We start from the raw sequence: 19,688 nt of genomic DNA on the forward strand, positions 1-19,688 counted from the left end.
GGTGACAGGGTTAGTAGTGTAGTGTGTAGTACTGAGGTACATAAATAACTGTAAATACTAAAATAGTATTAAAAAAATCATAAATTATGCACCAGTGATTACCAGAGACCAAATTATTAATATTAACCATATAACACTTCAGAACTGGACATATTTCAGATTTTTCTGTTTATGTTTTAGCAATTCACCTTGCTGGGATCAGGTGGCAGTGTAGCATCCACAGTAAAAGGGCTCCCTGGCACTGGGTTGCCATCATAGAAGACCTCTACAGCATAGGCACCCTCCTCTTTTGGGATGTATCGGACAAGGCTGGCTCCTTTACCAAGCTGTGGCTCCATTACACAAGGCACAGATTTGCCTGTTGGGCTGGTAATCCGAGCTTCCAGTTTGCCCTGACCACCGGCATTCTGAGTGCCTACTGCAAATTCCTGATCCTGACCGACCTCGACTCCTGAAACAAGCAGAATTTATACTTTCTATTCAAGGACTTTCTATTTAAGAAAACTTCAGAAACTTGTGTAAAGGATTGAATATTTTTCCCCCTTAAATGTCCAATGCAACAAAACAAAGTGAATGTCCCAATGAGAAAACTCACTGCTTTCCAGGCCGTCCACTTCGATTTTGCTGAGGTCAAGTGGTGCTCCCACTCCCACAGCAAATGGACTTTTAGAGATGGGGTCACCTCCAAAAGTCACAATGATCACCATTTCTCCCTTTTAGAACCATAAAAAAACAGGATATGATCAAAAATATTTTTTATAGAGTACACGTCTATTGATTTACATGTACTTCCATACTTCCACAGTACATTACTAATCTCTAATATACTCTGACTGTTATATATCCTGTCCTAATTAACACTTGTATTGTCTGTTTTGTCTTATATAGCCCAAGCTAAACGTATAGTGTTATTTATGTCTGTACTTCACAACTTCATCAACAGCTGGAACCAAATTTCCAAAATCACACTTGTTCAATAAACCTGATTCTGATGTAGGGGATAATCCATGACTAATAGTACACATTACATCATTTTTATTCACAAAGAACCACCTGACACAAATCAGAGCGCATTAAAAACTCGATATATGGGTTATTAGATCTAGTATACTGCCTTCTCAAAATCATACACATAGAAAGTACAGAAGTAGTGCAAAAAAAAAAAAAATAATTTATAATAAGTAGGTATGAGAGAGAAACATGCGACTGTAACTATAGAGTATGTTGCAATTGGTACAAGGTAGTACATTAATTTAGATTAAAAGGGTTAGATCTACCTGTGCTATCATTTTTTCAAATGCAGCCATTCAGAATATGTGAAAACTTATATTTACTAATGAGGAAAAAGATAATACCTGCTGGACTGGTGTGTACTTGACAGTGTAGGAATAATCGAAGTTGTTGATGATCTCAAAATCTCGCACAGCTTGTCCTCTGTTTGGACCGGAGAACTGGACATCCACCGGTGCTTTCCCTGCTCCTTTGGTGAAGACGGTGAAATGAGTGGGCCTGGCACTCTCCACACCTGTGGAAAAAATAGAAAACTCTTAAAGAAATTAGCTCTGGAACGCTAAAATGACATGCTGAGTGGACACAGAACTCAAACCTGCTCGAGCGATTCCAGGACCCTCGGCCTTAACTTTGGACGCATCGTGCGATGGATCCACTTTGACACGGAATGGACTGGCAGGAATTTCCTGTGATGTACAAATAATATACATGATATGGACATTTGAATGGGGACACCTGACATTTCCAGCCATATGTGGTCCACAAAGTTTGAGGCACACAATTGTATACAAGGTCTTTGTATGAGGTAGAATTACATTTTCCCTTCACTTCAACTAGGAAAACCAAAACTGTTCTAGCATGACAATGCACCTGTGAACAGAACCAGCTCCATTGAAATATGGTGTACAGTGTATGGGATGAAGGATCTTGAGTGGCTTGCTAGAAAGCTCTGACCTCAACCCTATTGAACACCTTTGGGATGAACTACACCTCAGGCCTCCTCACATCACCTACATCAGTAACTGACTTGAATAATGCCCTTGTGGCTAAAGAAGGACAAACTTCTATAAGCACATGCTAAAATCTAGTGGAACATCTTCCCAGAAGAGTGGAGGTTATCAGAACAGCCAACAGGAACAAATGTGGAATGAGTTTAAAAAGCACATACAAATCCTACGGTGAGGTGATTTCACTTACTTGATCTGTAAAAAGGACTTTAATGGTGAGACGTCCGGGCCCTGGTGGGATGTACTTGACGGTAATGGTGTCATTGGCATTGGGAATGATATCGAATTCGACGTCTTCTTCTTTATCGCTGATCACATTCGCGTCACACTTAATACCCACGCTGACGTCACCTAAAGTGGAAATAAAAGTATTTAATATATAAATGCTTTAACTTAAGCATAAAATGTGTGCATGTCTTAATTACCTTCTCCAGCTTCTGTGCAATCTACAGTGAAGTGTGTGGGCTCGTGAGCTTTCAGGCCAGTTCTCTCCACTCCCGGACCGAACACTTTCACCTTGTGAGGGTGACTGCCCTTTCCAACTTGAACCTAAGGCACAGTCATGTTGAAGTTACATTTAAAACAAAGCTAGAACGTATACAACATGTGCAACGTACAGAAAATAATTGACATTAAAAGGAGCAATAAGCGGCATTTTTCCACTTCTCCTGATCACAGTTCTGTATAGGAAACAGGATATGAACTTCAGCTGCAGAAAACAAAAGCATTTCCACTGACGCAATACAGCAGCATTGTATTGTGGAACGTTTCCAAGCGTGTGTCAAAGGCGCTATGGAACGTCGACATGTTGATCTTCCATTAATTTAATTCTTGTGACCTACTGCTCTTTTTTAAACACAGTTTACAGCAGATCCTACAGGATCACAACACACGAAAAAATATTTCCATTTGACACATGAAGGAAACAATAAGATGCAAAAAACTGAGATGTGCCTTGCATTGAAATTTATTTTAAATATACAAATATTTAGTTCACAATTTAATAAATCAGTCAAGAATTTATTTCTGTGGGGAAAAGAAAAAAATCAATACTAATTCCAAAAGTGCTTCCTCTTTAGGATTGTACATAAAAGAAATCTCAGGTTATTAATACTGATGATCAGATACTCAATTTTCAGTCAGATCGATAAACATGACATCGGAAAATGTCATGTATTTGCATTGCAGCGTTACATCGAGTCTTTATGCAGTGGTAAACATTTCTTTGACGTTCAATCACAAGCAAATCAAAGAATGACAATAAATCACATAAATTACAATCCTATCTAAAATAATCAGAGTAAATAAAATAAAAAATCTAAAAAGTTTGAAATTATTAGAAACAAAAAGCAACAACTAAACTACACAAATGCTGATTTGGTTGTTCAGACAAAACTACAGTTAGGATTCGAATCATAAAACGGAGATTAGTTATAAAAACAATTTAATAAAATAAACATTTATATATAAATATATAAATCAATTCAGTTGTGTTCATTAATACAGCTGTTAGCAAAAGTGAATTTTTTTTTACTTCATGTAGCAGCTTCAAATAAAAATTAAATGATAGAAACAGAGCGAGACTCTTCAACATAGGTAGTAATAATTATGATGGGTTGGTGTTTCGGGATGTAAGGTTCCGCCGGCCCGTCAAAATCGATCAGGTCAAACACCTCAGGGTTAGCCTTCACCTCAGGAACCTTAGACTCCGTTAGGTTAGTGATCTCAGCGGAGAGGTTAGTGGCCGGGGTGTTAGTGGGAGAGGGAACTGTGGAGCTCTGGGGCTCCGGAGGGCTTACCCTGAAAGGGCTGTTGGAAACGTTGATCCCTCCCCAAGTGACCGCCACTGTGTGTTTGATAGCGGAGGTTGGAGTGTAGGAGCAGGAGTACACACCGTCTCCTTTACTTTTCACCTTCACGTCGATGGGCTTACCGTCCGCGTCCTGGAATGTTTAAGAAGCGAGACATGGGTCAAGATGACAATTAAAAGCTTTAGGACACTAGCAAACCCTATGTCTGTGTACACATCGATCAGACATAAGATTATGAAATTATAACATTATGACCAGTAAAGTGAAGTGAAATCTCTTCATCATGGCATTTGTTAGTGAGTGGGATTTATTAGGCAGCAGGTAAATATTTTGTCCTCAAAGTTGACGTGTTAGAAGCAGGAAAAATGGGCAAGTGACGGCTAGACGACTGGGTTAGAGCATCTCCAAAACTGCAGCTCTTGTAGGATGTTCCCAGGGTCTATCATAAGTGGTTCAAAGAAGGAACAGTGGTGAACCAGTGACAGGGTCATGGATGGCCGAGGCTCATTGATTGCACGTGGGGAAGCGGAGATTAACTATTGTAGGTCAATTTGCAGAAGAAAGAAATGCTGTTGATGTTTGACAGGTCAGGACTGTTTTTGCAGCAAAAGAGGACCTTCACAATATTAAGCAGGTGGTCATATTGTTATGCCTGATCAGTGTAAATAAGGTTGTTTTGGGAATTTGAACATTTTTCTATAAGATTCTTCCAAATTATTTTGCTCACCTGGGCGAGGATCTTTAGGGGACCATTTCCAGCGTCTTTGGCCTCGACCGTGAACTCTGCAGGCTTGTTGATGATGCAGCCGGTCTTCTCCAGGCCTGGACCATAAGCTTTAACCTGAATCAGTTACGGATAATAATGCATAAGACCATTAAAAAGTTTGGATATGACATGACTGAACAACTCAAAAAAATATGGATCTTTCTCATTAACAAAGAGAGTTTGTACCTGGTCAGGATTGCTTTCTTTATTGTCAGGAATGATGTAAGCCATGAACGGACTCTCTTCGATGTCCTCATCGTCACACATAATGTGGACGGCATACTCGCCGGGCTCGGTAGGCCAATACCTGACGTCACAGGATCCGTCATTCTGATCCTCACACTCGATCCGGGCTTGAGAAGGACCCTCAATGGCAAAGCCTGCATGAAAAGCAAAAAGCTCTAATACATGGAAAGCCCGAAGTTCAACACTTTAAAAGCAAGTGATGTCATTTATTCTGAAATCGCTTTTGTTCCCAATGTGCCATAAAACTCACCCAGCACTCCTACATCTGTGCCAACAGACTCGACCACAAAGTCAGCCGACTTCCCCACAATGCCTTCTTCCAGACCCGGGCCCCAAGCTCGGATCTTCTGCGGCCCGGCTTCAGGACTGACCAGAACCTCGAAAGGACTAAATCCAAGCACACAGAAACAAGCGTTAAAAACATCATATATACAAGATTTGAGATGACTTGCATGACCCAAAAATGATGTTGAGAAGCAGACAGATTTTCACAGCATGGTTCGAACAGAGTTCATGACCGCAGGGTGAATGTGTAACACAGTAACGATGACCGAGCTGCATAGCTGACTAGCGTGTAGGTGCACCAAGTGAGGAAAGTCCAGGTGAACAGAAGCCAATTGTATTCATTCAGCCTCCCCCCCTTTAGCTTTCCTCTCATTGAAGCATTTCAGCGTGTACTGTATGCTGGGAGGGGCCGGGCCTGGGGGTGTTAGCAGTTACAGCTCTGAATAGGAGCCAATGCACGGATGAGATCACCTCACACACACACTATATCAGCTTAAGAACACAGGCAGTATATTTGTGAGTAAATACCAGACCGATGCACGCATACACACCCTTTTTGGAGCTGCCATGAAATTTTTAAGTTGTGATCTAATGGAAAAATACTTTCCTGCCCAATAAATGCTCTTCCTTTTATTGGAATGTCAGTACATGTCCTTGTTGCATAAAAACAGCACAGAAGCTTTCACAACACAGCACAGAAAAAAAAACTAATAAACTTTAAATGTACATTGGATCCTTATTAACCCATAAGTCATAGGTGAACGCACGCTGTGTACGTGCGAGTTCCCTGTGGAACAGTTTTTCGAACCTAGACCCACACACAGTGGAAAGGGTGATGTAATGTCATGCCCCTTCCTACCTTGCCCTACCACAGACACCACAAGCAGACTGCTCTGTGGAAACTCACCTCTTGGGAATGTGCTGTCCACCCCACGTGATGCTCACTGTGTACTTGCCCTGAGCGTTCGGATAATACTCATAAGCGTAGACGCCGTCCATGGCTTCTTTCAGTTTCACCTGCTCGTCTAGGCCTTCTACAAGAAAGAATATCATTCTTTAATATCTGGAAATAGCATGTGGCATCTTCAGCCAGACCCAGACATTCTGAACAGCTTCGACTACCAGACACAGCATAATTACAGTAAATATTCATTTTAAGTAAGAAAAAACAACATGTCATGTCAAACCGGTCATTAATCATCATCCAAGCGTAAAAAGCCTGCTGACTCAGCAAGCATAACGTCATCTGGGAATGAGATCCTGGTGATGGCCGGGGAATATCCTCCGCCCTGGTCTGCTTTTGTATGAGTCAGGTCTTTTCTATAGTTTGATGTTAGAACTTAAGGTTTCTAGGAAAGGTTTTTTTTTTTTGTTTTTTTAATAAGGCTTCTGACCCAAAAAAAAAAACCCATTTGTGGTTGTGTGACTGTAAAGCTGCTTTGTAACAATGTCTACTGTTGAACATACTTTACAAATAAAATTAAACTGAATATAATTAAAACTTACTAGGACCCTTTACTGTGACCTTCAGATCACCACTGCCTGCGTTTCTTGTGTCCACCTTGAAGTCGGCCACTTGGCGTACACGTACTCCTCGGGGCTGCAGGCCTCTGCCGGTCGCTCTGCAAGCGCTGGGGGTGGACGCTGAAATATATACACATGCTCAGTGTCTCTTTCACACAATCACATTTCATGACATAAGCTATAAAACAGTCACTCAAAAAAGGTCAACGAAAAAATTCCCTCTGGGACAGTGTTCATTTATCCATCCATCCATCTACCCACCAATCTATCTATCTATCCTTATCTTTATCTATCTATCTATCTATCTATCTATCTATCTATCTATCTATCTATCTATCTATCTATCTATCTATCTATCTATCTATCTATCCTTAACTCTATCTATCTATCTATCCTATCTATCTATCATCTATCTATCTATCTTAACTCTATCTATCTATCCTATCTATCTATCTCTATCTATCTATCTATCTATCTATCTATCTATCATCTATCTATCTATCATCTATCTATCTATCTATCTATCCTTAACTCTATCTATCTATCTATCTATCTATCTATCTATCTATCTATCTATCTATCTATCTATCTATCTATCTAATCTATCCTTAACTCTATCTATCTATCTATCACTCTATCACTCTATCACTCTATCACTCTATCACTCTATCACTCTATCACTCTATCACTCTATCACTCTATCACTCTATCACTCTATCACTCTATCACTCTATCTATCCATCCATCCACATCCCCTACACATTTAACTACCTTCCTATCTATCTAACAATTTAAACATCCATGCCCATCCTTTCATCCATCCATCCATCCATCTAAACAAACATCCCCAACCATCCGCCCACCAATCAATCAATCAGTCTACCGATCCTTATATTCATCTATACCGTGCATTCTAATAAACTTAGAACCCTTTTCTTTCTCTCATTCTTACTTTTCTCCTCTTTCTTTGTTCCCTCTCTTCATTTACCCCTTTCTCTTTCTTTCTTTCTTTCTTTGCTCCTCTCTTTATTCACCCCTTTCTCTTTCTTTATTTGCTCCCTCTCTTCTTTCTTTCTTTGCTATAATAGTGATTAAACCACAATAATAAATAAATTCTATAATTTTCACTTTCCTTTATATACAGTATGAAATGCAATTTTCTCACAGCTACACCCAGCAAATAATTAAAATCTGTTTTGTTTTTCGTGTACACAGACCGAGCGAGAACACGGTCCTGCTTGAAAAATATTTACGCTTTAGAATCAGTATAAACAGTCTCTTGCTAAAAGCAATGCAAACAATCACATTGGTGATCTTTAAGTAAACTGAACAATGCTTATACTGTTCGGAGATTGTTAAAAAAAAAAAAAAAAAAGGCTCATTATTTACAGTTCTTGATGATACGTCATTTTTATTTGGGAAAATCAATTAAATTAGGTTTCCTGAAAGCCTGAAATGGAGCACGCTAACCTGGTTTGGAAAAGTTGCCTCACAGAGAAGGAATCTGGTGTTTTACAAGCTCTCAATAATTTTGCCAGCACACTGGTTCACTGGCTAACACAATCTATCTCTATGTTGGAGTGGTTCCTATACACGCAAATACACACACACACACACACACACACACACACACACACACACACACACACACACACACACACAAGCTAGTACCTCACAAAAATGCTGATTGTCTTTCATTTGGACACATCTTGCTTTATTGTTTATTGTGATTTATGTTCTGAATGTAGAAAGTAAAACGACTGCGTTGAGGTTCGCCGCATTCGCAATACATTTTACCTCAGAAACACATTTATTGAATGTTTTATTTAATCTTTTCAAACTGCTGCTTCTTCACTGGGAAACTGAAGACACACCGAGGACAGCAATCATAAATCATAAACAAATGAATGGCCTATGGCACCCTTAGTCACACCAATCTCTGCTACTTCCTTCCAGCCTTTCCTCATAATGTTTCTACATACAGATCACAGGTTATGCACGATACTGCTCCTTATTTTGACGTCAAACACTAAATTTACGTAGAAGCTAAAATTTGGTGAAGTGAAGAAAAGTCCACACGCAGTTCTGGATCGGTCTGAAAAAAGGGCAAGGTCTTTTATGGTTCCTAAACAATTTTTGAATAAAAATGCTTTTTTAATATGTCAAATTCTCAACACAGTACACATGCCACAGTCATGCCAGTACAGATCCTTTGAGATTTGACAACTGTTAGTTCAAGAGTAATTTCTATCGCTATTTACGAGAAAATTATGGGAAATGTTTCACTTTTCACCAGTCCCCAACGAGTGCTAAAAAGGTGTGAAAATACTTTTGAACAAGACAGCACGTGTGTTGACTTTAGTAACTCGGCTTTAATAGCCACTGTAAACATTTAACCCCATGCTGAAACCAATTTAATTACCAAACACACCCCCAATTACAGAATGTCTGCTTTATGTTTATAGGATTTATCAGCTAGTGGTGTACTAATACATGTTGGTCATAAAACCTTTTGATACGATTCACAATTCTGACAAATGAATAAGAATTTTTTATTACATAAAACTAACAAAAAAAATTTAGCTATGAGGTTTTTTATATTACATCAAATGCAATACTGATTGATCACATGCTAAAAATAAAAATAAATATATGTATGTGTACAATTTAGTAATAAAACTATGACCTTTTAAAAATCTGGGCTGAAATATGAGATCTTTTAAAAGAAATAGAGCTCAAAATCAGCTAAAACGGCCGCATTCTGTAGCCTTTGGTGCTGTTTGAAAGCTACTAAAGGGCTCTTTTTAACTGCTAGTTCAAGACCCTCTATGTCTAGAGCTATGCTCGAACAAGCTTTCTTTACAAATGCGGATCTCTCAGGGTCTCCGTGTGATCATATCGGCAGCATGCGTTATATACATTTATTTCTACGTGCATACTGGGCATTGTATACAGAATCAATAGAATTCAGATGTACACATTGTGAATAAAGGACATTCATACCTGGACCAACGTTCACAGAGTAAGGACTCTTGGGAATGGCGATGCCTCCAAACATGATAGCGACTGTGTGAGGACCGGCCTGAACGGGTCTGTACGTGCAGCGAAACACACTGTCACCCTTGTCCTCCATCATGACCTCCACAGTGTTCTTATTGCCCTGGGGGTCCTTAATCACAGCGGTTACATCACCCACACCAGCACCTGTTACATAAATACATAACGTACACTTATCATGATCAGTATATTATCAGTATTAACATTCTGTGTACAATTATATATTGATGCATTCACATCATGTTAGAATTACAGTAATTACAAGATGGTGACCCTCTGGCCTGGTTAGTACTTGGATAGGAGACCGCCTGGGAATACCAGGTGCTGTAAGCTTAAGTAATGGAGAGTGTGTTAGAGAAATTAAGAAAAGAGTACAGGCAGGGTGGAGTGGGTGGAGAAGAGTGATAGCAGGAGTGATTTGTGATAGTAGGGTATCTGCAAGAATGAAAGGAAAAGTTTATAGGACTGTGGTGAGACCTGCGATGTTGTATGGTTTAGAGACAGTGGCATCGAGTAAAAGACAGGAGGTGGAGCTGGAGGTAGCAGAGCTGAAGATGTTGAGGTTTTCGTTGGGAGTGACGACGATGGACAGAATTAGAAATTAGTTTATTAGAGGGACAGCGCATGTAGGACGTTTTGGTGACATGGTGAGGGAGGCGAGATTGAGATGGTTTGGACATGTGCAGAGAAGGGACATGAGTTATATTGGTAGAGGAATGCTAAGGATGGAGCCACCAGGAAGTAGGAAAAGAGGAAGGCCAAGGAGGAGGTTTATGGATGTGGTGAGAGAAGACAGTTGCAGGTAGTTGGTGTGAAAGAGGCAGATGTAGAGGACAGGGTGGTATGGAGACGGATGATCCGCTGTGGCAACCCCTAATGGGAGCAGCCGAAAGAAGAAGACGACGACGACAAGATGGTGACCCTGAGATGTTCATCCCTTACACTCCTTTCGAATTTGTTTCTATGGTTGAACACACACAGTGATCTGATCTTATAAGAGAGTTAAAAACCAAGCAAAACCCTGGCACTGCAGTCCTAATTACTTTAAATGGTAGAACCCATGGGGTTGTTTGAGTTGTTTGTTTACAACCTGACGTCAAATGTGAAGCGTAATTAGATCCGAAAAAAGACGTGGGTACTTTTTATAAGTCTGAAACTTTAGTACATGCCGTAATTTTGTGAACACTACTAAAATCGAAGGAAATCTGCAGTCTGCTCAATCCCATTTTTCTTTATCAATGCTACTGTATTTTTATGCGCTTATGTTACTTGTACTAACTGCAATGTTCAAAAACAGAACACACAACCAACAGACCTGCTGTGTAGATGTCAAAGTAAGTGGGTTTATTCGCAATGATGCCCACTGGTTCAAGACCAGGGCCTTTGGCTGTGACCTTGGTGGGGTCACCCTGAGCCTTGTCCACGTTTACTTCGAAAGGGCTTTTGGGAATTTCTTGGCCAGCAAACAGCACAGTCACCTGTAGAGACAAAACATAGAAGAAATAGCAAGAATTCTTCTGCACTTCTACCAAGCGGAGATGCACTAGATTTCCTTTAACTCACCTTGTGAGGTCCCATCACTTGAGGAATGTATGTTACATTGTAGGTCTTTTTGCCTTCGTTGAGAACAGCCTTGACCTCTTCCCTCCTGCCCTCAGGGTCCTCAATGTAGACAGTGACCTGTCCCTGTCCTGCGCTAAACGTGTCCACAGTGAATACAGCCGGCTGCATCACTCTGTTACCCACCGGCTCAATACCTGAGAAACAGTACAAGACGGAAAGGTGTTAGTAAACTCATATATTGATGAAGGTGAGGTGTTGAGGTCTGGGGTGTATTTATTTACAACATCCTTTCCTTCAATTTTTCATTATTAAACTTTTGTTTTACAGGTTCGCCAAGTCTTAAATCGAGCACCAAAACCGCCATGATGCACACATTCTCACACATTTTAAGCTTCACTCAACCAATCTTCAATTTGTTCCTTTTATCTGTTCTGTATGTCAAAAATAACACTGTCGCTGCAGTAGATTTAGTCAAAGCTCAGTTCCCCTGGGGTCTAGAGTAACAACACAGGAGAAAATGCAGTTCATTCCCAAACCCACCATGCAGAAACTGGTGCGATTCTTTACCCAGGCTTTGTGTAAACAAACATCACTGACGTTATTAAAGATCTTACTAGAAGCCTAATGTAGGAAGCTTTACCTTTCAGGCTTTCAATGAACCACTGAGATTGCAGGCTTTGACGAAAGTGTTCAATGCATTGCATTATGATATTAAATCTAGAAATTCTACCGCAAACCAGTCTGAATTATTCCTTTACAGAGACTGCACATGCTGCAGAGAAAGTAAACGATTCAAGCAAGGTAGCTATTTTGCTGGGGCAAATTTAACAGGGCCCTTGTGGCATGAGAATAAAGTGCCAATATGGGCAAAAAACGTCTGGACACATTAGCTACTGCTTTTTGGAGACCTGGAGAATTTCACAACAGGTCAGGGGCTGCGTTTATTGACGTTTTATCAGCCATGCACAAAATCTTACAGGGCCGTACAATATTTACATGCCAGTGTTTTATACGATGTGAAGGGGCTGCCAGGTTCTAATATAACATGGTGGGAAAGAATAAACCATTAAATAAAGCTAGTGGGTAGAAGTTAATCTTTTCACTGTTTCAACGCAACTCTCTTCAAGCTACAAATGAGAAACGCCACAGAGCTTTCGAACCCTGGGGCATAGAATTTGGAGATTATTTATGTATAAATGCACTGATAATTCTTATTGTATTGGGCAGGTTCCAGCAGAGAATACGGCTAAAGAGATAATAAAAAACAATTTAATAAAAAGCAACATTTTCTTATAAATGAAACCATGTGTTTAGGGAAAAATTTCAAATTGTACTGTTCTACTGTGCATCAATTCATTCTCCAAGTCCTAATAATAAATTCAATCCTATATTTTTGGACCAAATATAGATCATAGTTTATTACATAATGCAGGGAAGGAAACATTATATGCAGTTTCTCACCTGGGCCATAAGCACGGGCCTTTTTGGGGTTGAGTTTAGGCTTGAGAGGTGCTCCAGGTTTGAGTTTGGCCTTGGGGAACTGCGACAGGTATGTCATGACAGACTGCTCATCCACACTTGGGTCAATGATCTCTTCAGGAGCGATCACCTGGAAAGACAAACAGTAAATTCTACTGTTAGCCGGAAACACACAATCGACAGGGTGAGGAAATGTGTCCCTACACAACCACACCCCAGGCTATCACCACAGTCACCATTATAAAATATATCTGCTGTGATAATAATAACAGAGTGCAGACTCAAGAAAGTGTGAAAACTATTACTGCTGCAGTGTTGCTGCATTTTTCTCAAAAAGCAGGTGTTTTATTGTGTCATAAAATACAAGAGCCAATCATGCTCCAATATGCAAATTTGCACCATGCATGATGTGATTTCGAATACGAAGGAGGTGGATAGTTTGCCGAGATGTGATCAGAAGATCAATAAATCAGAATAAAAATTTACTGTAGGCCTCTTTTCTAAACTGCCAAGATCATGTGTTATTCGCAGTTTGTGCATTTAGCATTTTAACATAAAAAAAGGTTAAAATTAAAAGGCAAAATTTCAATTATATTTATTTTTTTTTATTGTATGAAATACAATGTTAAATGCTAAAAAAAAATGACTAAAAATGTATATTCAGCGTTATATTTAAAGAAAATTATTAGGTATATTGCTTATAGTAATACATTATTACATGATATTAGCATTATAAATCTGTCACTATTCTTTATACAGAACAGAAATTCTACCCACATTTCACTAAATACATATATAATATGTAATTTATGTAATAATAATAATAATTACATTTTATTTATATTTATACAAGACATTTTTGATGTATGTACCAAAATGATACATACATAATGAACACATAGGAATATAGTGCACTATTCACTTTTCCCATATCATACTAGCCTAAATAAATAAACAAACAAACAAATAAATAACCCTGCAAGTTGGACTGTCTCATGCTGAAATGCCACAGATTAGTGTTAAGGTAATAAATGTTTCTTTATAAGGAGGGACACCTTTTCTTTGAGAGTCAGTCCAGTTCTTTATGTAATCTATGGCAGAAACAACATTCAAAAGAAAAGAAACAAAGCAAAAGTCCTTTATTTCCATTTGAAGTCCAGGCCACTGGGTGTGTACTCGCTTATTCTGACCTGTACACCTTTCTGTTTGTGAAGGTGTGATTGGGTGTGGGCGTGCCACTTATAAAACATTAATGAAATGGATGTCAGCCTCCTCTTAAACAAATAAAACGTTCAAATGAGATAAGTGTGAAATGCTGCATGTTAAACGATTGAGAAATACATTCACCTTCTTGCTGGCTACAGATAACGAGTCCCACCTTATTTAACGACATAGTTCAGTCGATCAGAAGGACCACAGCACACCACTCATTCCATGTGTATATGTAATGTATCTCACACATCTGGAAGCTCTTAATCTGGGTTAAATCATGGGGGTTTATGTGAATTGGGGTTTAGGGTCATGTACAGATGCACAGTGCTGCTCACCTGAGGGATTCCCAACCAATCGTCAGCCAGCTGCATGGCTTCTGTAGCATTTTCCACTGGCTTCACTGGGTCCCATGTCTCCCAGTCAGGACACAAACCTAATACACACATGTACACAGACAGAGACACAGAGTTAGAAAATAAGAGCGAGAGAGAGAGAGCGAGAGAGAAAAGAGATGGACCAAGAAACAGACAGATGAAGAGACAGATGGAAAGACATACAAAGTCAGATGTCACACACATGTAATACACAAAAAAATACAGAGAGAGAGAGAGAGAGAGAGAGAGAGAGAGAGAAAGAAAGAAAGAAAGAAAGAAAGGACACAGACGAAGGTGAACGACACCTCTGAATTTGCTCTGAACAGAATTTCTACAACAATCACCATCATGTTTCATAAACGAGTGGAACTTCCACACATCTCCCAGCATCAACCTCCACATATCACACACGCACCTGGAGCACAGCTGTCCACTAAAGCTCCCAGAGCCCTGCCATCCCTCCAGTCCTGACTGAAGTTACTGATGGGCAGGTCAGGGACTTTGTTCTGGACCCAGGTCAAGAGCCTCTGCTTGGGTGTCGCCTTTTTAGAATCTTCGTCCTCGTCTTCTTCCCACATGGGCATGGAGATGGAGTAGTGCAGAATGAGTGTCCAGACCAGACCCAGGATCAGCTTCAGGTTTCCGTCCACGATTGCTTTACTGTCTGCACACACAGAAGCAGACATGAAGGTGATTCACGGCTCTCAGTGACAACAGTGAAAGTGACTACAGCTTAGACGAATGACCGTTTTCTTTTAGCCCCATTACAAAATTCTTGTGCAAGTAAACAGAAAGTACTGAAAATGTTAGAATGAAAATTGAGTTGTCAAAAGAGCAGTCAAAAAAAAGTTTTATAAAAGTAGATATATATTTATAAGTATATATATTATTATTTCTTCTTTTATTTTTTCCCCTATGACGTCCTTTCTTTAAACAGATAAATAAATTTACTCCCCCAAAATTTTTTGTCGTTTAAATAAATAAATCACTAAACATCTCTTTTTAATCAAGCAATTCAACAATTTAAAACGCCATCATTACTTTACAACATTTACAGTTGTGTTCAAAATTATTCAACCCCCACTGAAATTGATTGTTTTGGTCGGTTTGACATTGATTATGATCATTCAGTCATCCTGCTTACAATTAAATCAAAGAGGCACGTGTAGGTCAGACTAATATAACATAACATTTATAATGAAATAACCACAAATGTCTTTTCTGAGCTCACATCATTATCAGTTTTATTCAACCCCCAAGTGACATTCAATCTTAGTACTTAGTACAACATCCTTTTACAGTAATACCAGCTTTTAAACGTGAAGCATAGCTTGACACAAGTGTCTTGCAGCGATCTACGGGTATCTTCGCCCATTCATCATGGGCAAAAGCCTCCAGTTCAGTCACATTCTTAGGCTTGCGCACTGCAACTGCTTTCTTTAAGTCCCACCAGAGGTTCTCAATCGGATTTAAGTCTGGTGACTGCGATGGCCACTTCAAAATGTTCCAGCCTTTAATCTGCAACCATGCTCTAGTGGACTTGGAGGTATGCTTGGGATCATTGTCCTGTTGAAAGGTCCAACGCCTTCCAAGCCTCAGGTTTGTGACGGACTGCATCACATTGTCATCCAATATCTCCTGGTACTGAAGAGAATTCATGGTACCTTGCACACGCTGAAGCTTCCCAGTACCTGCAGAAGCAAAACAGCCCCAAAGCATGATTGACCCCCCGCCATGCTTCACAGTAGGCAAGGTGTTCTTTTCTTCATAGGCCTTGTTCTTCCTCCTCCAAACATAGCGTTGATCCATGGGCCCAAACAGTTCTAATTTTGTTTCATCAGTCCACAGAACACTATCCCAAAACTTCTGTGGTTTGTCCACATGACTTTTGGCATACTGCAGTCGACTCTTCTTATTCTTTGGGGACAGCAAGGGGGTGCGCCTGGGAGTTCTGGCATGGAGGCCTTCATTACGCAGGGTGCGCCGTATTGTCTGAGCAGAAACTTCAGTACCCACATCTGACAAATCTTTTCTCAGTTCCTCAGCAGTCACACGGGGACTTTTCTCCACTCTACGCTTCAGGTAGCGCACAGCAGTCGAAGTCAGCATCTTCTTTCTGCCACGACCAGGTAGCGTTTCAACAGTGCCCTTTGCCTTGAATTTGCGAATGATGCTTCCTATGGTGTCTCTTGGTATGTTTAACATCTTTGCAATCTTCTTATAGCCATTGCCCTTCCTGTGAAGAGTAATCACCTGTTCTCTTGTCTTCCTGGACCATTCTCTTGACCTCACCATGTTTGTAACCACACCAGTAAATGTCTAGAAGGAGCTGAGTATCACAGTCATTTTAAAGCTGCCTAATTGGTGCTTATTAGGCTTTATTGCTGCTCCCTGATATCCACAGGTGTTTTCAATACCTGATTGAAAACACTTCATTGAACCTCTGTTCTTCAGAGTGGTAGTCTTTAAGGGGTTGAATAATTATGTCAATGAAGAATTCACAAAAGAAACATTTACTACTGTATTACAAAACTAATTGATGTCATTTTAGTTGCATATGGTTCTTTAAGAAGTCCTTGTAGGATTTCATTCTGAATACAATTACAAATGTACACTAAATTCCCTAAAACCATTTACAGCATTGGGGGTTGAATAATTTTGAACACAACTGTACTAGAATATTTTGTCTTCAGGCTCTATGTTGAGTTTGGTTTCACTAATATTAAACATATATTTGCATAAAGCATCCATATTCGTCCATGCCCATGTTGATTAGAGATTTGAGTTACACAGAATATAGATTAACATGGCAGAGGTAAAACTGCATGAACTTTTTTTTCCCCCCACAAAGGCCTGTTTGTAAAAACGCCATGCATTAGAAGTCAGTAAACACAAGTAAATTTATGATATGGTATCTGTACCATACTGAATTGCATAGCATCATATTTTTTTCAGAGATTTTTTTCAATACTTTATTTTATTTTTATTTTTTTTAGACTAATAGTAATTTCTTTTTTAAATACTTCACACCTTTTAATATTCATTTCAAATAGTTTTATTTTCAGTTTTATTTTAAATGCATTTTGTTTTCTTTCATCATTTGAACATCCCCCCCCCAAACATGTACTCTGCAGTGTGCAATAAATATATACATACATACTGTATATAAAAACAGGATCCTCCTGCTCGTAGTGTTTCCACCCAGACTGCATCAGCAAGTTAGATTACTCTGTACCAGGCGGTGTATTAAGACAGCACTGACCAAGATTATGCTTAACCCATGCCAAGATAAAACATGGTCTAGGCCACAGAGAAAAAAAAAAAAAAAAAAAAGCATGTATACAAAAAAAGGTAATGAAACAATAAAACTAAATATAAATGGAATTCTAGATAATTTCTAGAGTAAAACCATAGCTGCTAAGAAGTCTTAATTTCTTAAGACTCATTACTGTCCAGATTCAAATTCCCTACAATGAAGATCGTGATCCTGTTCCTTCATTCTTTCTGCACCTGCCTAATTCATCCTGATGACCTACTTCTGGATGAAGTTCTCTTTAATTAGACTCCACTTGCTACTGCTAAAGACGGTTCCACAGGAAGAGCCTAAAGTTCCATGATGGATTTGGAATGGAATTAATACAATCAGTTTTCTACAATGGATTAAGACTGCATTTGTCATGAGCAGATTTGCATCCAAATGTCCATCAGTGAACAGTACAAGTACCTCAACAATTATAGAACTTGAATGGACATTCGGTGTCACTCAAATGAGGATAAGTTCCCTTTTGAATCTGGTTCCTGAAGTTTTCTTTATCATACCATCTCAGCCAGTGGTGACAGTGGCAATGAAAAACTCCCTAACTCATTATTGATAAAAAGTATACAGACTAATTTATGATGCAAAACAAAAATTCACAATCTATTTGATTCTGTGAAGCTGCTTTGGGACAATGTCCATTGTTAGATGTGCAATACAGTTAAAACTGTATCTCACATCTTGTCTATTCTCCTCAATGTATTGGAATGAGATATTCAGGGCCACCTTGAGGAAACATTACAGATAATACAGCCACACCTTAAAAGCACCACCCACTCCACTGACGAAAGAGTGCACACGTGGGTGTACGAGTGTGTAACACTCCCTCTTTGTGTAGCACTATCAGCCATCTCTCGCAAACATCCTCTTAACCGGCGCCGAAATAATGAGCGGTGGAACTGAACTTTAGCCCAGAGGCGAGGCGAGGCGAGGCAGAACGCTCAGCTTGAACAGCAATGCACCAAGTCCCTACCTGGGTTTTCATTAACGTTATGGATCAAATAACTCTTTTGTGAGGTGATAAATCAGCTTTGTACTTTGTAAAATGGGAGATCTGACAGGAGGACAGGTTACACACAAAAATAACCACGCCGAAATTAGCCCGACTGGATAATATGACAATATAATAATATTGGGGTAAATTATGAGAGTGCATTTTCCTTAGATTAAAGGGAATTCCATCTTTGGCTGAGAGCCGAGGAAGCTAAACTCGCCATGCGCTTTAGGTGGAAGATCTGGTGTTACTCTCTCCACTGTCAATCATAATGACACTAGAGCTGATGTATATTGAATATAGTGAATATTAAGTTTGTTACTGATTACTGGGAGATTAATCCAAAGGTTGCGAGTTCAAATCCCAGCCACACCAAGCTGCCATTCCTGGGCCCCTGACCCAAGGCCCTTAGCTGAATAGCTGCTCAGTTGTATGAATGAGATAAATGAAAGTTGCTCTGGATAATGACGTCTGCCAAATGCAGTCAATGTAAAATGTTGCATTGCCTTGTTCAGTCTCCATGATTGTGAATTCTTGATTAAATGAACAAATTTAGAAAAATTGTTCACACCACAGTCACCAGGCTGTCCGACACACTGACCCATTGCCCTGAAGAATTTAATTTTCGCTCCACATCACGTCCACGTAGCCGTGAGACTGAGAGCTCTGACGCTTCCACTCCACTGACGAGCCAGCCGAGAATGTTCTGGCAAGGCTTCAAAGAACCACGCAGTGCCAGACAGGGGCCAAGACGGCCACTGGGGCTCTGCATTCAGCCAAACATAATTCATTAGTGCTGGGTTCTACATCACACACAACCCTCTACCTCACCAGGGGTGCTTAATGGAATTTCCATCAGGAGCTGCACGGCTGCAGGAGATGCTTGGCATGAAAAAAAACGAATACGCACATAAAACGCTTGTCTTTTCAAATCGAGATTTAGTAAATACAAAGTAAAAACTTAGTAAATCGAGACTTTTAAGGGAAAGCGTTGACATTAGACTTCTCCTCATTGGCATAGTTGTGTATGACCATGGTGTTTA

The 19,688-nt window shown here is 39.7% G+C and overlaps 1 protein-coding gene across 1 annotated transcript in view; it reads right to left on the bottom strand.

Moving 5' to 3' along the window:
- LOC124402516 (filamin-B) overlaps positions 1-19,688 on the bottom strand; it is a 79,705-nt gene that overhangs the window by 31,368 nt on the left and 28,649 nt on the right. Inside the window, 18 exon segments of the mRNA XM_046875602.1 lie at positions 189-451; positions 596-713; positions 1,356-1,525; positions 1,607-1,697; positions 2,209-2,369; positions 2,444-2,567; positions 3,818-3,961; positions 4,557-4,670; positions 4,782-4,975; positions 5,092-5,228; positions 6,034-6,160; positions 6,633-6,770; positions 9,654-9,854; positions 11,023-11,185; positions 11,271-11,464; positions 12,732-12,879; positions 14,297-14,394; positions 14,751-14,999. Coding sequence (XP_046731558.1) covers positions 189-451; positions 596-713; positions 1,356-1,525; positions 1,607-1,697; positions 2,209-2,369; positions 2,444-2,567; positions 3,818-3,961; positions 4,557-4,670; positions 4,782-4,975; positions 5,092-5,228; positions 6,034-6,160; positions 6,633-6,770; positions 9,654-9,854; positions 11,023-11,185; positions 11,271-11,464; positions 12,732-12,879; positions 14,297-14,394; positions 14,751-14,999 — 2,834 coding nt within the window.

This window comes from Silurus meridionalis, chromosome 19, assembly GCF_014805685.1.
Source record: "Silurus meridionalis isolate SWU-2019-XX chromosome 19, ASM1480568v1, whole genome shotgun sequence".
Classification (NCBI taxonomy): domain Eukaryota; kingdom Metazoa; phylum Chordata; class Actinopteri; order Siluriformes; family Siluridae; genus Silurus; species Silurus meridionalis.